This window comes from Boleophthalmus pectinirostris, unplaced genomic scaffold (genome assembly GCF_026225935.1).
Source record: "Boleophthalmus pectinirostris isolate CB_2022bp ecotype Guang Dong unplaced genomic scaffold, ASM2622593v1 HiC_scaffold_6, whole genome shotgun sequence".
NCBI lineage: Eukaryota > Metazoa > Chordata > Actinopteri > Gobiiformes > Gobiidae > Boleophthalmus > Boleophthalmus pectinirostris.
The window spans coordinates 30101891-30120585 of NW_026571447.1; the positions used below are offsets into that span (position 1 = coordinate 30101891).

General features: G+C 38.5%; 1 protein-coding gene across 1 annotated transcript; it reads left to right on the forward strand.

The window, feature by feature from the left end:
* The first annotated feature begins 18 nt into the window (after positions 1-18).
* sbk3 (SH3 domain binding kinase family, member 3) lies at positions 19-18260 on the forward strand. Its single transcript, XM_055164162.1, has 5 exons — positions 19-87; positions 776-826; positions 11198-11345; positions 14107-14309; positions 17461-18260. Exons 2-5 carry the CDS (start codon positions 824-826, stop codon positions 18214-18216), a joined length of 1110 nt encoding a protein of 369 aa, XP_055020137.1. The 5' UTR covers positions 19-87; positions 776-823; the 3' UTR covers positions 18217-18260.
* The last annotated feature ends 435 nt before the right edge of the window (positions 18261-18695 follow it).

Sequence of the window (18695 nt, forward strand, 5' to 3'; positions counted from 1 at the left end):
TTTAAAAGGATATAGGATCTGTCAACCGGGCTAATTCATCCAGAAGAACACAGGGTACAGCTCCATGTTCATCATTCCATCATAATGGTAAACATAATACTCAAAAGTTAATGATGCGCCATGTAACTTTTCTGGTTAACTAGCAATAAACACCTCACACTGTAGGATAATTGAATAACATAATTGACTAGTTGAATACATAAGTTAGTACTGTGGAACATTCTCTGACAAAATATCTCCATGGAGAAAATCAGGAAGCACATCCCCCAATCTGATTTTTATCGCAGATCCCCCACGAGAAAAGTTACATAGTGCACCTTTAACATCCATAAAAGGTTTACTCCCCAGTTGTGGCACCAAAATTTTGGATTCACACTGCTGTTGATTTACTTTTAATTAGATTGTCTTACAACTAGCCTGGTTCTTAAATTAAATGGGTCTATTCACTGTCAGAAAGTCAAAATGTTTTTTTGTTTGTTTGTTAGTTTTTTTTAACCCCTGGTGTGTTACTCTATCTGTGTAATAATTATTCATGTTTTTCAGATTCCTGGGGATTTTTACCCTTTCAAACAACAGACTATTTTAAAGATTCAACCCGCTCTTCAATTGAGTAGCTTTTTTTTTTTTTAATCTATTATTCAAATCCACATGTAGCTGTGCAGCACTCCTTATCCATTTTGTTTTTGATATAGTGTTTAGGGTTTAATTATGAATTTCTATGGGGTTGTGCCATAGTGTTCTCAAATACTAATGTTACTGCTCATTTTGCCCACAGAGAGGCGCCCCTGGTCTGAGCTGAAGTGGTCCTAGCCCAGTGCAGCTCATGGTAAGCCCCTCAGATCAGGACAGAGTGACAGCTGGTATCCATGTGTTGTGTCCATGTGTTGTATCGATGTGTTGTGTGTGTAGACGTGAGTCCCCTCTCTCCTTCACCTCATCCTTTTATCTCCATCTTGTCCAGTGGGAACATACAAAGGAAATCTAACACAGACTTTGTGACACTGCTTTGGAAAATCTAATCTCTAAAAACGCAGGTGATTAACCAGCCATGAAAGTCTATTTTAGAAGGTGCTGCTTATGTCACAGTTAATCTTCATACTTTTTATGATCATTGCTTTGCCTCCATTAAAACATGCCAGTCAAGAGGCCTAACTGATCGACTAACATGCACATATGCAAACACACTGGTAGTATGCAAACACCCACTGTGTTTGCATACTGTCTTCATATAGTAAATTCAAAACCTGTAGTGACCGCTGCATTCAGATTAAAGGGCCCGTATCATGCTATTTTCTGCTCTATGTTATGATGTTGGTTCATCATCGAAAAGGTACCCATTGTTTTGTTTTATTTTGTTTTGTTTTGTTCACACATGTTTAACCACACCCTGCATATTTAAAATGAGTTCTTCTCTCAAACACAGAACACTCTGTTCCTCTTTGTGATGTCATGTGTTAATACAGAAAGTGCTCCACCATGTTTTTAAACCCTATACACCTTCAATAGAATCATTTGGAAAATTTCAGCTGTGGAATTGCCAATCTCTCCTGAACTAAAGGTGTGTAGCAACTTGAAAACTACCACTACTTGAGCATTTTGAGCTGTGGAGATGTGGATAGACTAATAATAAAGGGTTACTCAAAGATGTGTGAGACAAAACACAACTCCAGGTATGTTATTTAGGAGGTAACAACATTAGGTAAGTTTAAGCTCAAAAGAGTCAATTTTGTGTAATATAGGGCTTTTAATATAATGAATGCATACTGTAAAAAAATCAATACATAGTGATACTTAATTAGCTGGTCAGCATCGATATCTCAAGATGATGTATCAATATGTCACCGTGAGCATTTTTTCAACATTTAACAAAAGGTGGCAGCTCTTCAAGTTGGTAGTTTATTTAGAGAAAGAATGAAATAGTGTTATGATACTACACTTTCAAACTCGATTTTGATGCTAAGGAATAGACTCAGTACTCAACACCAAAAAACACTTTAGACAGCAGAATGGAATTTTAACATAAAATCATAGTACTTTCTTTTATATTACCATGTGGCCTCATATCTGTGTAATCCCTCAGTGGTCCAGGTCAGTTTCATAGTGGTCCATGGGTGTATACTACAGTAATGTATGTGCTCTTATACTTGTTCTGATACAATCAAAATCATTCGAAAGATATTTAGAAAAAGTTCTTTTCTGTCCTGTGAATGACACTTTGTTTAGAGTCAATACCTGCTCAGCTGAGTCAGTTGCTCAATTGACTACTGATTAGTATATGATGTTTGATACCTTGACAACCCTAGTATGATACAGTATGGGTATAGTCAATGTTTTGATTATTAAACATTTACTATCAAGAAAAACCTACATTTCTATTGGACTTTAATGAAGTGTAACTAAATAGGCAGATTATGCAAGTGCCCGCATGTCCCGCTGTCATCGGTGCATGTTCGATGTCTCTAAATGCAGACAACATGGATCCAACTGTGCAGAGATTGTCTGTGAGCTTTGTACACATAGTGACATGGCATAGTGTGCGTTTTCATGCATTGAGTGTCGTTCCTCTAGGGACTAGAGGAAGCTGCTTGTGTTGTGGATGTGAGAGCAGGTTGTCACAGCAGAGTCCCCCTGTGGAGCTGTACAAACACGCGGGTCCGCGGGTCACGTCTGGACTCAGGCTCAGCACAGAAACTTGAGTGGGCTGGATGTTGCGATAGCAGCCAGTGTTTGTGTTATGTAACTCACAAAGATCAAGTCAATAATAGAGCCTGTACTCAGGACTCGAGACCAGAGAAAGTGCTCGACGTGCAAAGTGAAGTTTAGATAGTGCGGATAAAAGTGTGTGCCAATATCACAATCATTTTTCCCTCATATTGATCTATCTTGATTATTGATTAAAAAATAAATAAATAAATAAATAAATATGACTTTTTCCCTCTCAAATAACATTACAGTCACAAGCTAGAAGCCTAGTCACCAACAGTTTTTTTTCACTAAGGTACTCTTTTTGTTGAAAATTATATACCTAAACAGGACCATGAATGCTCGTGTTGAATACAGGCTCTTGAAAATGTGTTTAAATCCATTTTGTATTGTTTTCTTAGGTTTCTTTAATAACGTTTTGGTGTTTATTAGATGTGCCATTAGACCAATAGAGATACAGGAGCAAAGTTTCAATACAATTCATGAAAGAAGATGAGGAAAACCATTTAAATAAATAAGCAGTGCAATTACTTAAAATAGTGCAATCCACATGCTTTTACTGACAAAGGATTGGCTGTAGACCTCACTTAAAAATGACTGCATCTCATTGATTAATTGCACTGTATTATAATTATTACTGTATTTATTTATTTATTTATATGTTGTATTTATTTATTTATAAGTTGCCTATATATTTTTAAGAGGGTCCTTTTGGAAAGAATCTGCTCTGTAAAAACTGTTTCCGCTGCTACATGTCTGTCTATAAAAAGAGTCTATAAAATCCTAGAACCAGATCAAGGCAGAAGCTCTTAAAAACATTCTAACCAGGCTCGTTAAAACATGTGATGATCATGGCCCATAATTAACCAAGTAATCAAGTATTATGTCATACAATAATAATGCCTGGTAAAATTATCTATAGTCTGGTAAAATCAGTTTTAATATCTCTATTCAGACATTCACTAGTGAAGGGTGAACACTTTCTTGACCACTGCAAATTGGAGAAGGCCAGTGAAGATACAGCAGTAGTAACAATATATATACAGTATATATATATGTATATTTGATTTAGCAATAGTAATTGGCATTAGTAGTAGGAGGAGGAGGAGGAGGAGGAGGCAAGGCAAGGCAAGTTTATTTGTATAGCACAATTCATACACCAAGTAATTCAAAGTGCTTTACAGAATAAGAAATACATTCCAATCACAATACAAACAAATCAAAAAATAAATAATCATCATAAAATTAAAAAGAGAGAGACATAAATGAGAGAGAGAAAAGTGCAGAGTGAAAACCTTTCAATCATTCACAGTTAGACAGAACTGTTTTGAGCCTGGATTTAAACATTAGTTGTAGTAGTAGTAGTAGCATTAGTAGCAGCAGTAGAGTAGTAGTAGCAGTAGTAGTAGTAGTAGTAGTAGTAGTAGGAGTAGTAGGAGTAGTAGCAATAGTAGTAGAAGGAGGAGGAGGAAGAGTAGCAGCAGTAGCAGAAGCAGCAGTGGTAGAAATGGTGGTGGTAGTAGTAGAAGTAAAAGTAGGAGTAGAAAGTAGAAGTAGTAGTAGGAGGAGGAGGAGCAGCAGCAGCACAGCAGCAGTAGTAGTAGCAGTAGTGGTTGTAGTAGAGTAGTAGCAGTAGTAATAGTAGGAGAAGTAGTAGTAGTAGGAGGAGTAGCAGTAGTAGTAGTAGTAGTAGTAGTAGTAGTAGTAGTAGTAGGAGGAGTAGTAGTAGTAGTAGTAGAAGTGGTAGCAGCAGTAGTAGTAGTGGTAGGTGCAATAGTTGAGTAGCAGTATTAGTAGTAGTAGTAGTAGGAGTAGTAGTTGTCTTTGTAGTGGTAGTTGGAGTTAGAGCAGTAGTAGTAGCAGTAGTAGTAATAATAATAGTAGTAGTAGTAGTAATAGTCGTAATAAGAGTAGTAAGTAGTAGTAGTAAAATTAGTAATAGTAGGAGTAGTAGTAGTAGTAGTAGTAGTAGTAGTATTGGTGGTGGTGGTGGTAGCAGCAGTAGTAGTAGCGGTAGGTGCAATAGTTGAGTAGTAGTATTAGTAGTAGTAGTGGTCGTTGTAGTGGTAGTTGGAGTTAGAGCAGTAGTAGTAGTAGTAGTAGCAGTAGTAGTAGTAGTAATAGTAGTAGTAGTATTAGTAGTAGTAGTAGTAGTAGTAGTAACATTCTTTTTCTGTGTGGTATGTTTAACTGTCCCCTGTAATCCCATTAAGATTCAGGGATCAGGATTATTACTTGTTGGCCGATTCCAGTCATTCCAGCATACCGTCGATTAGAAGAGGAATTTTAGACACTGGGAGGCAGGAATTTGATACACGGAGGTGGAGTAGTGTGATTGACAACTGTGGAGTGACCTGACACAGTAATACGACTCAAACGAATGACAGATTGAAAACGTAAGGACATTATCAGAGCGCGGGAGAGAGGTTTAACATGCCAGTGGAGGGGTGCGCGCATATCTGCCTGCGGCGCACACAAACGCAGACGCACTGATCTGGCATCGAGTTAGGAAAAGAGAGAGAGGGAGTGATGGTCAGAGAGAAAAAGAGAACAGGGGGAGAGAGAGAGCGTGAGAAAGAGTTATAGAGAGAGAAGGAGAGAGAGAGGAGGGACAAGAGAGAGAGGAGAGACCGATAGTAAGGTAGGGAAAGTGAAAGAAGAGAGAGAAAGAGAGACAGAGAGCAGAAGGGAAAGAGGGAGGAAAGAGACAGAGAGAGGGGAGAGCAAGAAAGAGAGTGAAAGAAGAGAGAGAAAGAGAGAGATGAAAGGAAAGAGGGAAGAGAGAGACAGAGAGAGGGGAGTCAGAGAAAGAGAGAGATGGAGAGAGTGATAGTGGGCGAGTTGGAGTGAAAGAAGAGACAGAAAGAGAGACAGAGAGATGAAGGGATAGAAGGAGGAGAGAGACAGAGAGAAGGGAGTGCAAGAAAGAGAGAGTGATAGTGAGCAAGGAGGGGTAAAAGAAGAGAGAGAAAGATGGAGGGAAAGGGGGCGGAGAGAGATGGGGAGAGGGGAGAGAGAGAAAGAGAGAGATGGAGAGAGTGATACTGGGCAACGGGGAGTGAAAGAAGAAACAGAAAGAGAGACAGAGAGATGAAGGGATAGAAGGAGGAGAGTGACAGAGGAGGGGAGGGGAGAGCGAGAAAGAGAGTGATGGAGAGAGTGATAGTAAGAAAGGGGGAGTGAAAGAAGAGAAAGATGAAGGGAAAGAGGGAGGAGAGAGACAGAGAAGGGGGAGAGCTGAGAAAGAGAGAGATGGAGAGAGTGATAGTAAGATAGGGGAAGTGAAAGAAGAGAGAGAAAGGTGAAGAGAAAGAGGGCAGAGAGAGACAAAGAGAAAGGTGAGAGAGGAGAGCAAGAAAGAGAGATGGAGAGAGTGATAGTAAAAGAGGGGGATTGAAAGAAGAGACAAAAAGAGAGACAGAAAGATGAAGGGAAAGAGAGAGGAGAGAGACAGAGAGAGGAGAAAGAGAGAGATGGAGAGAGTGATAGTAAAAGAGGGGGATTGAAAGAAGAGACAAAAAGAGAGACAGAGAGATGAAGAGAAAGAGAGAGATGGAGAGACTGATAGTAAGAGAGGTGAGTGAAAGAAGAGAGAAAGAGTGAGAGAGAGAAAGATGAAGGGAAAGGGGGAGGAGAGAGACATAGAGAGGGGAGAGAGAGAAAGAGAGACAGTGAGATGAAGGGAAAGAGGGAGAGGAAAGAGACAGAGAGAGAGGGGGAGAGAAAGAAGAGAAGGACAGAGAGAGAGGGGGAGCGAGAAAGAGTTATAGTGAGAGAGTGATGGTGAGAGAGAGACAAAAGGACAGAGGGAAAGCGAGGGGACAGAGAGACGGAGTGAAAGATGAGAGAGACGGGGGGGACTGAGTAAGAGAGAGAGGGAGAGAGAAAAGAGAAGGAAAGAAAGTGGACAGAGAGATGGGGTGAAAGATGAGACAGAGAGATGAAGGGAAAGAGGGACAAGAGAGAGAGGAGAGTGAGAAAGAGGACAGAGAGGGAGGGGGAGCGAGAAAGAGCTGTAGTGAGAGAGAGACAGGGAGAGAGGGAGAGGGAAAGAGAGGGCACAGAGAGAGACGGAGTGAAAGACGAGAGAGAGAGGGAGAGTGGTCAGGGTTAGTCTCAGGGGAGAGCCACTCACAACTGAATAACTAGGCCTACAGTAAACATATCTAAGTTGATTCACAGCTGCTCCGCTGCTGCATGGGACCAGACGGTGTCACACAGCGCACAGCAAGACACTTTTACTACCACAACTTTCTTTACATGCAAAGAATCTGAACATGGCAGTAAGTATTTTATTTTACTACAAATCTGTCATTACTTTGCATATTTCTAGAGTTGAAGGATTTATTTGGAGAAATATTGAATTGCAACTTTTCAAAGCAGTTTTGCAAAAATCTTAATGTGAAGTTTCTGTTTAAGTATTAGGATTTACAATTTAAACTCAAGCATGAACATTCACATTTGAGAGAAAAGTAAAATATGAACTAAAGACAAGAATCACATGCATTTCAGAAATTGTTTGCAGAGGTCTAAACTACAGGGTGGTTTTATGCATAATAAGATGGGATATTTTATTGTTGCAGAGTAATTGTGCTATTTTATAACTGCTTTTGAGATTTCCTTTTTTTTGCTTGGATTGCAATTTGCTTTACAATCTATTAATATGCATACAAAATCTGCAGATTAACTATTGCAGGGCATGACTTGACAGTTTTTTCCCACCTTCATGCATTTTGGAGGTGTTCAGTGACTTCTGAATGCTACTGTAATTCTGCACTTTGCAAAGCCTAACCTTGAGTATCATATTTAGTGCTAATACTTTAAATGTGATAATTATTTTAGCCCCTGCTTAAACCATGCACAGATATTTTCATCACTTATTTCTTTGCCAGTGACTATTATCTAATGGGAGTTTATTCATAAGCACCTCAAGTGTCAAACACATTGCTGGTAAGGATGGTCTGGGGATTAAAAGTTGAAATTAATTTTACTCTAACACAAATATAAATCAGGGGGATTAGGTATAAAATGTATATCAAGATACCATGCAATTGCAATTCAATTTTAGGCTCTGTAACTCATCATATCCCATGTCATGTAGCACTGTTTTAATATGTGCAGAGCCTCCACACACTAGAGGCATGGATGCAAAAGTGTGCTTTGTAAAATCATATCTAACCTCATAAATATGTTGATATATACTGCAGTCTGACAGTTTTACTTCCTGTGAACTGCATACAAACACTGGATTTTAATATATGTATTTGTCAGAGTTAATGCACGTAAAACTGACTGAAAAAGACTGAAAATGATTAAAAAGAAGGAAATATGTTTTGTGCAAGCTTTAATAGTTGCTAAAAGTTTGTATTAATTTGTACTTAACTCACTTACGTTACTTGTTTGTAAATTGCATACCACATAAAGTACAATTGTATAGTAATTACACCTTAATTAGCCTCCATAAATCATGATCAAGTCTTAATTCTTTATGAACAAATAGTTTTTAAGAATGATGCACATTTAATGATGAGAGTAGGGTTGTAAAATATTTGTTCTTTCTGAAGCCGATGTTTTACTAAATCTAATTAAAGTGCGATTAAGTGTTCCCTTGCACAATTGCTCATAAGTTTCCACTGCAGATTAGATGGAGGTGAACTTGTGCTGAATACCACAGGTCTCATTGTGATGTAATGACCTTATTGGATCATCATTAAACCTGGCTGTATCTTAAACCCTCTTATGCAACACTGCACGCATAGCCCTCATGTAAAAATATATCTTGCAGCGATCGTATCTTTTGTGTTAAGCTATAGTACAGGCCCCATCCGTGTTGACAGCCCTCCTAATTTTCAGGGATCTTCTTCAAAGACACTGGTTGCACATATGATGAAACCGTCTGAGTGACAGTGACAAATGGGAGGAGATAAGACAATGTGCTAATGCTCCACCATCAGAACTGCCTCAGAGCAGGTTTCATATACGCATATTTATGGATCAATAGTAAGTTAAACCAAAGTTTGTGTCCATGGAGATGTTAGAGCTTTGGCTGGACTGTTCCACACTGCATTAAACTTAGTTACGAGTCAGATCTGTAGAGACCGCATGTCTTTCCATGTATGTTTGAGTAATAGAAACACAAGAAATTGAATAAATGGATCAGTCAGTTTAATTTGATACTGTGGCACATTCCAGATAAAGCAATAACATCTCAAAGCAGACAAGCAGGTGTGGAGCTGTCATCAGAAAAGTTACAAAAGAAAATACAGAAGAAAGTTACAGAAGAAAGTACTAATACTCTTTATTTTGGGGGAAGGAGTAGATTTAAAGACAAAATGTGTTCGCAGTTGAAGCATACATCAGCTTCGGTTGTGCAGGTGTTTGAATTTGAATTTGAATTAGAATTTAATTGTTTGGAGGATAAGCCCCTTGAGATGTGTCATCATCTCGTTTTCAAGGGGTCCTCAGTATTAACCATGACAAAAATCTCTGCAGTTTGATCAGTTCAATTACAGACTCCAACATTTTATAGGAATTCTATCATTAAAAACAATTTCAGACACCTCAAGCTTTGAATTGTTACTGAAAGTTTGACTACGCAGTTATAATTTGTGTGAATGAAAAGGTCAGTCTTCTTTAATCGCAAGTTTTTTATGTTAAATCTTTAATTGATGATCATCTTTTGTCATGGAATTCTAATCATAATGCCTAAACAGTTATTGTTATAAACAGTACTGCATTCATTATTTAAGTGGTTAAACAGTGGTCCTAAAACTTTTCACACCAAGTATCACCTAAAATATGTATGCCTAAATTCAGGCTAAACACGGTTTGCAAAATTTATATATTTTCTTGAAATATTGTGCAGCCCTAGACTAAACTATGTATAAGGGAATTCAATAATGATTAACCCAAAGTGGACAAAAAATACATATAGATTTGTCTCTAATCATAACAAATACTGAAATTACAGATAGACCCGCATACCACAGTTTGAGAAACACTGTCTTAGAAGAATCAAGACTTAATAAAACAGGTATAAAGTGAGACTAAACCACAGATAAGCTTGTTTTATATGATGATTAACCTAAAGAGAACAAAAATGTATAGATTTGTCTGTAATGATAACAAATATTGAAATTACAGATAGGCCTGCATAAGACATTTTGAGAAACACTGGCTTAGAAGAATCAAGACATAAACCAGGTCTAAAATGAGACTAAACCATGAATAAGGTAGTTCTTCGAGGCACCCCATGCACCACAGTTTGAAAAACATTGCTTAAAAGAACAACACCTTCCCTGACAGTATTTAAGGCAACAGGTGTCCTCCAAATGTAGCTCAGATCCTGGCTCCATCCAGTGCGGTTATCATTTACATCAGCGCGCTCTCCATTTGGCCGCTCTGCCCCACTCATCATGTGCACCCATAACACAGTGACACCTCTCATCAATAAGCTCTTTGTCCTCAGGTTACCGAAACCCAGAACCTGTCAGAGAACCACCGAAATATTTCAGATGGCACTATTTTCATGGCACGCACAAATACTGGTATCAGGTGAATGTTTGATTAAGTATCAGTTGCAGGTAGGGATGGGAAGTTCCCCTCTTTAATGGGGTCAAGGAGCAAGAATTGGGGATCTGTTCATTTAAAAGAGAAATACAAAAGACTAGAAAACTTTTAGGAAGCTAATCACCAGCCTAGGAAAAAGGCTAAAATTGGATTAAAACAGACTAGTACTATGTAAAATATTTGAACTGAAGATGGTTTAGTGCTAGCCTGATTCATCAGCCGGTTTCACTTCGTAGAAACCGTCTGACCTCAGTGTTAGAATTCGTTCGCTCGATGGTAGGCTGGTACTTTTTTTCATTTAACCAATCACTGCTATTTGGTCGTGACATATGCATTGTGTGGCTAACAAGGCTAACAGGTATATAAAGGTTTTCCCAAATCCTGTAGGAAGAAGGGCAATAACGTCTTTCCCCTTGATAAAATTCACCAAACATTCTCTTTGTTCCGGCTTTAAATCCTCTATCTCGGGAATCGTTGACAACACATAATATATGGCCCTTCGATGATTTGCTGCCCGAAGTTGCACTTCCAGGGTTTTTGGGAACTGTTTAGTGTATTCCAATTCTTGATCTAGTCACCTGAGAGAAATTAAATTGAGCGGAGGCACTAGGTGGCGCCACCCTGGCTAGTTTAATGCATCATCATCATTAGTTTTTTTATCTGGAATACTTACGCAATACTGTTCTGTCATTGGACAAAACACTTCACCCACCCTACCCATGTGTGGTCTTGGTGTATTATTGATTGATGGTGGTCGACAGCCGCACTTCTGGTCAGCCACAAAGCAGCTGGAGTTTATCAGTAATTGAACAATAAAAATCTAAAGGGCATTTTAATAATAATTTACGGAGACTGTCTGTTTTGTTTAGAAGAATGAGCACAGCAGTGGCATTGTTTTTGACTGATTGTGTGATTTGCCTCACAGGTGGCTGCAGCCCAGGAGTTGGATGAGCTCTGCTACCTCTCAGCTCAGTCCTTACCCAGTCTGAAGGTGTCTGAACACTTCCATGTGATCAAAAAGCTCGGAGAAGGCTCCTACGGCAAAGTGATGCTGGCAGTGCACAAGAAAAGAGGTCAGTGCACAGTGCAAGTTTATCATTTATCAAGTGCATTAAAGGTAACAAGCTTTATTATACCAGTTGTACTACTAAATTATGTGTATCATGTGGATTCTTAACCATGAGAAGCTAAGCCGTGTTGGGCCTGGTTAGAAGTGGGACAGGAGACTCTTGGGAATACCAGATATAGTAGTGGCTTGGCAGTGACTATAGTGCATACTGTTGTTGTGTCCTTGGGCAAGACACTCCAGCCACCTTGCCTCATTATCTGTGTACAGAAAGAACAAAAGACTGAAAGTGAATTCAGAAGAATAATTACAATCTAGCATGTATACTGTTCATTAACATGCACTGTTCCAACCAAAAAAATAACCAAGAAATGTATATATATTGGACACAGACACAGGGAGAAATCAACCCAAAACCTGCAGGTACAATCCCCACGAGTAGATAATCCTGACCAAGCCTAGTGATCATGGTAGTGGGTCCCCAGGCTCACACTGCTTTGAAGGATGGGTTAAATGTAGAAGAGAAATTACAATACAAAGTGCATCTTAACCTTAAAGCCTGCACCTACTTTCTATGCAGTATAACTTTTCGTAACATTTCATTGATCAAAGCTAAACTAAAATTCAAGAATGATTCCAATTACTTTCCACGAAAACTGTCCCTAAGCCATGAGTGCCTGAAAACATGTTTTATATTTATAGACTTGTCATTAGCCTAAACATTATGTCTATATCCTAGGTGTAAAAATGTGCAATATTCAGGCTTCATATTTCTGGCAGATTTTGTCTGTGTGTTAGAAGGAGCAGCCGTATAAAGTGAAGACAGCAGGGTCTTTTAAGAGTGTTCACTTAACCTTTTGCACTTGTGCAGCTCTAATGAAGCGTTGGGGGGATTTAGTTGCCTCGGGGCTGTAACGTAGTAGGTCCAGAGGGGAAGTTATATTTGTTCACAGTGTCAATGATTGAATAGCTCTGACATATTTCCATGAGTTACATAACCATGTATACATTAAATGAAAGCTTAAAAACAGGTATTTTCACTGATAAAATATTACAAAATCATTTCTTGCTTTGAAATGTATGTAGTCTGTGCTCTTATGCTTTAATCATATTTTTTATTGAGCCAAAAGCAGTTTACAGCTTAAATTGCACAAAATCAGTAGAGCTCAATATGTTTTTGTGTGTAAAATATGAAAATAAATAACATAGAACAGAAAACAAACATACTAACAGGTGTGGAGGTACATATATCTGAAATGAATGAAGGAGTTGTTTCTCACATAGACACAGAAAACAGAAATCAATAGACAACACAAATATTTTATTCTCCCCAAATGTAAAGTATAGGCAAGGTCCTGTAGGCAAGGCAAGTTTATTTGTATAGCACAGTTCGTTCACAAAGTAATTCAAAGTGCTTTACAGATTCAGAAAGACATTAAAAACACAATATAAACAAATCAAAACATAAATAATCATCATAAAAGTAACATTAAGATAGAAGAGAGAAGAGTGCAGAATAAACTTACACAAACTTTACTGATCCACAAGGGAAATTACTTGGACACAGTAGCTCACACATCAGAATATATTACAATAACAAAGAGTAAAAATAAAAATGGTAATAAACTTCTAAATAAGTAGCAATAAAATAGCAAGAGACTGATGTCAATAAGACATAAATGATATAAATGTATATACAGTAAGTAAAAACAAATACAGTATATCACAGTTATATACAAGAGGTCGTAAGGAAAGTGCACAGATGATATGATGATTGACAGAAACACAGGCTTATCTGTTATATAAAGGTGTTGTACATCTGTATGGAGTATGAGATAAATGTAGACCTGTATCTCTCACTGTTTGAGCAGAGCTGTAGGAGCCGTTGGAGTAAATATCCATAGCCAAATTTTAGAGATTAGCACTGCTCTTATGTTATGTAAAAAGTTACTAATTCAACCTGGGTTGCTAGTGCCTAAACCTCCAGATATAGTACACAGATATATTTTTCTCAGTATATGGACAGACTCATGTGAAAGCTCAGAACCTGCAGAATTCACTCAGAGGCTGCACTAGCACTGATTCATGATAGGCTGGGGTTTCGATTGTATCTGGGGATAGAGATATGTCATGTTTATGAAATTTAGAATACAAATCTTGCATACAGATTCTTTAAATGAGACATACTTAAAATTCAACTCTTATCTTTCTACCATATCATATCTCATTGTATTCTGGTCGATTTAAGCAATTTAAGACTTTGATCCACAATTGAAATGATTTTGGACACACTATCTCACACATTACAATAAATATAATAACAAAGAGCAAAAATATAAATATAATAAGTGTCAAATAAGGCATAATTATACAAATGTATATGTAAAAGTAACAAATAAAATATGGAAATATAGTAATACAAAATATATCTGTGTATATAATAGAGGTCATAAGGAGAAGCAGTGGTTGACATGACATAAGGTTATCTATTACATAAGAGTGAGTTGATGTAAGGTTGTATGGAGTATGATATGAATGTCCTGATCTGCCTCACTGGAAAAATAAAATAAAATAGAAATCAGACACTAGGGGATACCATTTTTGCTCATTAGCCAGTTTGAAAAGGCAAACTGTGAATTATATGTGGGTAGTGGGTACACAAATAAATACTGGCTTTGCCTCAAAAAAATATTGGCTACATTTTCAACATCAGATGTGTGAAAAGCTGATACTAGAATGATATATCCTTCCCTTCTTCTTCTTCTCAGGATCCCCAATGGCTCTTAAGTTCTTTCCTCAAGAGACCACTACACTGGCATCTTTTCTGCGCGAGTACAACCTGTCCCTGTCTTACTGCACCCACCCGTCCCTCACCCGGGCGCTGGGCATCTTCTTCTCCACCACAGACTACTACGTGTTTGCTCAACAGGCCGGGCTCTACGGTGACCTCTACAGTGTCATCGTGTCAGAGGTCAGTATGTGTGAGGGGGCCGCTAACATCTTCATTTACACTCACTACATGTACTGTGACCTTTCATTTGTATTTATAGAGTTGTTGCTTTGCCTAAAATATTCCACAGTTCTCTCAAGTTTTTGTTCTCTCAAAATAAAAACACTCTGTTCCACCTTGTGATGTCATGTGGTAATACAAGAAGAGCTCTTCTGTGTTTCTAAACTACATAGACCATCACTAAAGTCATTTGGATGATCTCAGACCTGGAACTGTCAATCTCTACTGAGCTAAAGGTAAAAGGCAACTGCAAACTACTGCAAAATGAAATCACAAGGTGGAACAGAGCATTTTGAGCTTTGGAGATGTAGACAGACTAATATTTGAGGGTTACTCAAACATGTGTGAATTAAATAAAACATAACTTTATGTTTGGACACTCAGAATAGCTAAACAAATATCTTGAAACCAGTTAAAATATCCGTCAAAAGGTCAAATTAATAGCAACTACAATTAAAAAAGAAAGAAATATAAATATTCTGAATTCAGTGCATTTTAATTCATTTTTGTCGATAATTAGAGAGATGATTCGATTTTTCAAGACATGGTGTGTAATTGTCATCAGCTGGTTTCACTTCGTGGAAACCGTCTGACCTCGCAGCATTAGGATTTGTTTGTTTGACGGTAGGCGAGTCCTTTTTTTATTTAACGGCAAATCCCGTAGAAAGAAGGGCAATAACGTCTTTCCCATTGAAAAAATTCACAAAACATTCTCTTTGTTCCGGTTTGAAATCCTCGATCTCGGGAATTGTTGCCAACACAGAATGTATGGCCTCATCTACATCCATCTCGACCGCTTTCTTTACTGTTGTGATGTACCACAAAAGGGACCCAGACAGGCACTTGAGTTTGACGTCATGGCTGCACAGCTTTTCGCTGATTGACCAGTGCGCGGTCTACAACTTCCGGGGTTGTTGCAAACCATGTAGTGTGTGACGTGTCCTCTCTAGTGTGATGTCATGATTTACAACCAGAAAGTAAAATTGGAAACCTAAAAAAATTGCTAAATCAGGAAAAACTGCATTTCAGCTCAATCTTAGATGCAACAATCTTAGTCAAATCAGTAGTCTAACCTTTCATAGGCACTTTAAAGGTTGGTAGTACAAATCCGTTGACTGGCTTGGCATTCAGTTGTTGTGTCTTCGTATGCATGATTTATTTATACAGATATGTTGGTATGTATGTCTGAATGTGATGTGTGGTGGTGATCTGAGAGGCAGAGGCCCGAGGTGCAAAATAACTGCCATGTTTTTGTTACTCTGTCCCAGGGCAGCAGGGCAGTGGCTGAGGAGTGAATGTTCAGTATAAGGGACTCTTGAGACTACCAAAGCAACTATAGGAAGCTATTTCAATTTGAACACTTATTTTCTAGTGTGGTTGTTTATCTTTTTTTTTTAGTAATCTCAAGATATTTTGGCAATCCAACAGAAATCGGCTAAATACTTAAAATCAGTATCAGCTGTATGTGTAAAATTATAAACAAAAATACAGAAATATTTTTTTTTTTTTTTACTTAATCATGATATAGCCATTTTTATAAATCATATACTATAATATATAACATTTATAATATAACATTTTTGCTAAACTTCAAAACAGCATTCACAGTGATTTGAATTATTTTAATAATATAATAATGGCTTGGATTTTATATAGTGCTTTTCATGACACAGCACTTTTCATTGCATCATTTATTCACTCCACACATGAAAGCCACTCCTGTAGTCCACAACTGCCCTGGGGAAGACTGCACCATCAGCCCCTTCCACCCCCACCAATCACTCACAAATCAAATTCTATATTTATCAGGCACTTTTACTTGTACGTGACTATCATTTTGCTGTACCAGTAACTTTTACTTTCAACGCGTCCTCCACTGTGCTGCTGCTAAGTCCAGTGGAATATACTGTATCAGCTGATAAGACTGTGCCCTCTCATGTTGAAGTGGAGCTGCCAGTAACTTAAAAGCTGTGCGATAAGCCGCCCTTTTCCCACCGCAGCGAGTGGAGAGAATGTGGGTTAGAGCAGGGACTTCCAGATCAGCTGTTTCTGACGCAGAACATCAGAGCAGATTTACGGGGCTTACACTGGTGTCCTGGTAATTAGCTTCCAGTGTCACTTAAATGAGCCAAACATATCTGACATGTGTCTGTTTTCATGATGATGCACATTTATCCTGGCTCAAAGGCTGCACAAGTTTAGCTCTGACGGGTTTAATAGTCAACAAAGTTCTCTGTGCTAATGAATTGCAGATGTTGTTGCCAATTCAAGAAATAGAAATGTGCATTTCAATCTATAAAGGAACCACAAGGTCAGTGAGGCTTCTATGGAAAAAGTAATTACTATTAATCGCAATTTTTCTGACAAATACGATGAATATGGTTTGTGTTTTTAGTGTACTTTCTAAACTCATCCTGGTGCAATAACGTTTGAGAGAAGATATAAATAAATATGGACAGCCAAACTAACAAATCAATGTCATACTTAACAAAACACATTTGTTGAGGTCTAATCTGCTGATTTAACTCGTTTTAGACATAATAAGACATTGTGGAGACAGGACATAGTATTGCTGTTTCCAGAAAACAGCCCTTTATTGAACAACATTACCCATTTCTGTTGAATATCAAACCCCTAAACTGGACCATGAAAACCCGTATTGATCACAGGCTCCTGAAAATCTGTTTAAATCCATCATGTATTTCTTTTTGAGTTTTCAGACAATCTAAGAACGTATTTAGCTGTGTTTGCAAATGTGTGCATTGCAAAAGAAAGATTCAATTCTGTCAACTGGACAAAAGTTTTAGTTTTGCATGTTTTGGATGAACTACGAAACATCTTCACTCCAGAACTTTTGTCCAGCAGACAGACTTGAATCTTTCTTATCCTATGGATCCTACCTGGAAGACTGAAGGAGTACACACATAAATGCCAACACCCCCCAATATCTTATCGCTGTAAAATACAAATCCCCGCAGCCTTATATATAATCCTACATATTGTGATTAGATTGCAATGAATCTATTTGCTCTAATAATCTAATATGTAAAGTTTTTGTTCTGGTTCACTTTTTATGGCATATTTTGTTGAATATATAAACATGTTTTTGCAGGTTGGTTTGGCGGAGGAGCGTATTCAGGGGGTCATGGCCCAGCTGAGCGGAGCAGTCACTCACCTCCACTCCCTCGGCTTCGTCCACCGCGACATTAAACCTGAAAACATCTTCCTCTGCGACAGCTCATGCAAATGGGTTAAACTAGGTGACTTTGGCCTGGCACGGGCTGTGGGATCCACTGTCCGGGCAGTGTGGTACGAATCCCCGTTCTGCACCCCTGAAGTGGAACCAGCTAAGGAGGCGGAGAAGGAGTTTGAGCGGAGGAAAGCAGAAGGCACGGAAGATGAGATGGAAGACATATGGATCACGGTTGAACCCAGTATTGATAGCTGGGCTTTGGGTGTGCTGACCTACTGCCTGCTAACTGGTTGTTTCCCTTGGGAGGAAAGCACACTTGACGACCGTGGTTATAAAAGATACAAGCAGTGGTTTGAGATGGAGAAAGAGAGAGCTCATGACAAAACAGACTGCTACAAAACCATGGAGCAACATTACAAGAATAACCCACCCCCCTCACAGTTCAGAGGTATCAGTCCTCTCGCTATGGCCCTGTTTAAAGAGCTGCTAACCCCAGACCCCAAAGAGCGCAGTAATCCGGAGGAGATCCTGAGCTACCTGGGCGGTCCCTGGCTCCGAGACAGTGAGAGGGAACAGAGAAGGAGGGCAGAGGAGGCACAGAAAGAGGCGCAGAAGATCAGAGACACTGCGGGTTTGAAGGAGGAGCTGCTCAGGGAGGGCAAAGGAGAGAGATAAATCTATACTGCACTTGTATAAGCTCTTATGTACTGTACACTAAAAAAGGACTTGTTATTGGGAACACTACTGTACAGCCAAAGTGATAAGAGGTTTTGGTTTGGATGAGTAAAATTATCTGCCAATTTAATTGATGTTTTTTCTGATTCTAAAGTGTGATGATATCATACTCCCAGATGGGCAAAGAGCTAGTACAATATATGGATTATATTGTATTTTGTCATGAGATATCCAAAAGGTAAATGCACAAATGTTGAATCTGATTATTTCTAGAGGTAGATAAATGCATATATTTGGACTTTTTACCATATTGGCCTTAAATCTCCAGCACAGGCCGATATTTTGCTGCCTAAAAATACACACAAAGCTTCATTTAAACACTTTAATAAGAAGAGAAAACAACACCAAATATGACTGCACAGTTCCCTTATGGCAGTAGTGTCAAACTCAAATTCACACAGGGCCAAAATTAAAAACTG

What these genes read in the sequence shown, in the direction of transcription:
- sbk3 (XM_055164162.1), top strand. An exon ending in GGCAGTGCACAAGAAAAGAG is followed by an intron (nt 11,346 to 14,106) that starts GTCAGTGCACAG and finishes TCTTCTTCTCAG; the next exon opens with GATCCCCAATGGCTCTTAAG. An exon ending in ACAGTGTCATCGTGTCAGAG is followed by an intron (nt 14,310 to 17,460) that starts GTCAGTATGTGT and finishes ATGTTTTTGCAG; the next exon opens with GTTGGTTTGGCGGAGGAGCG.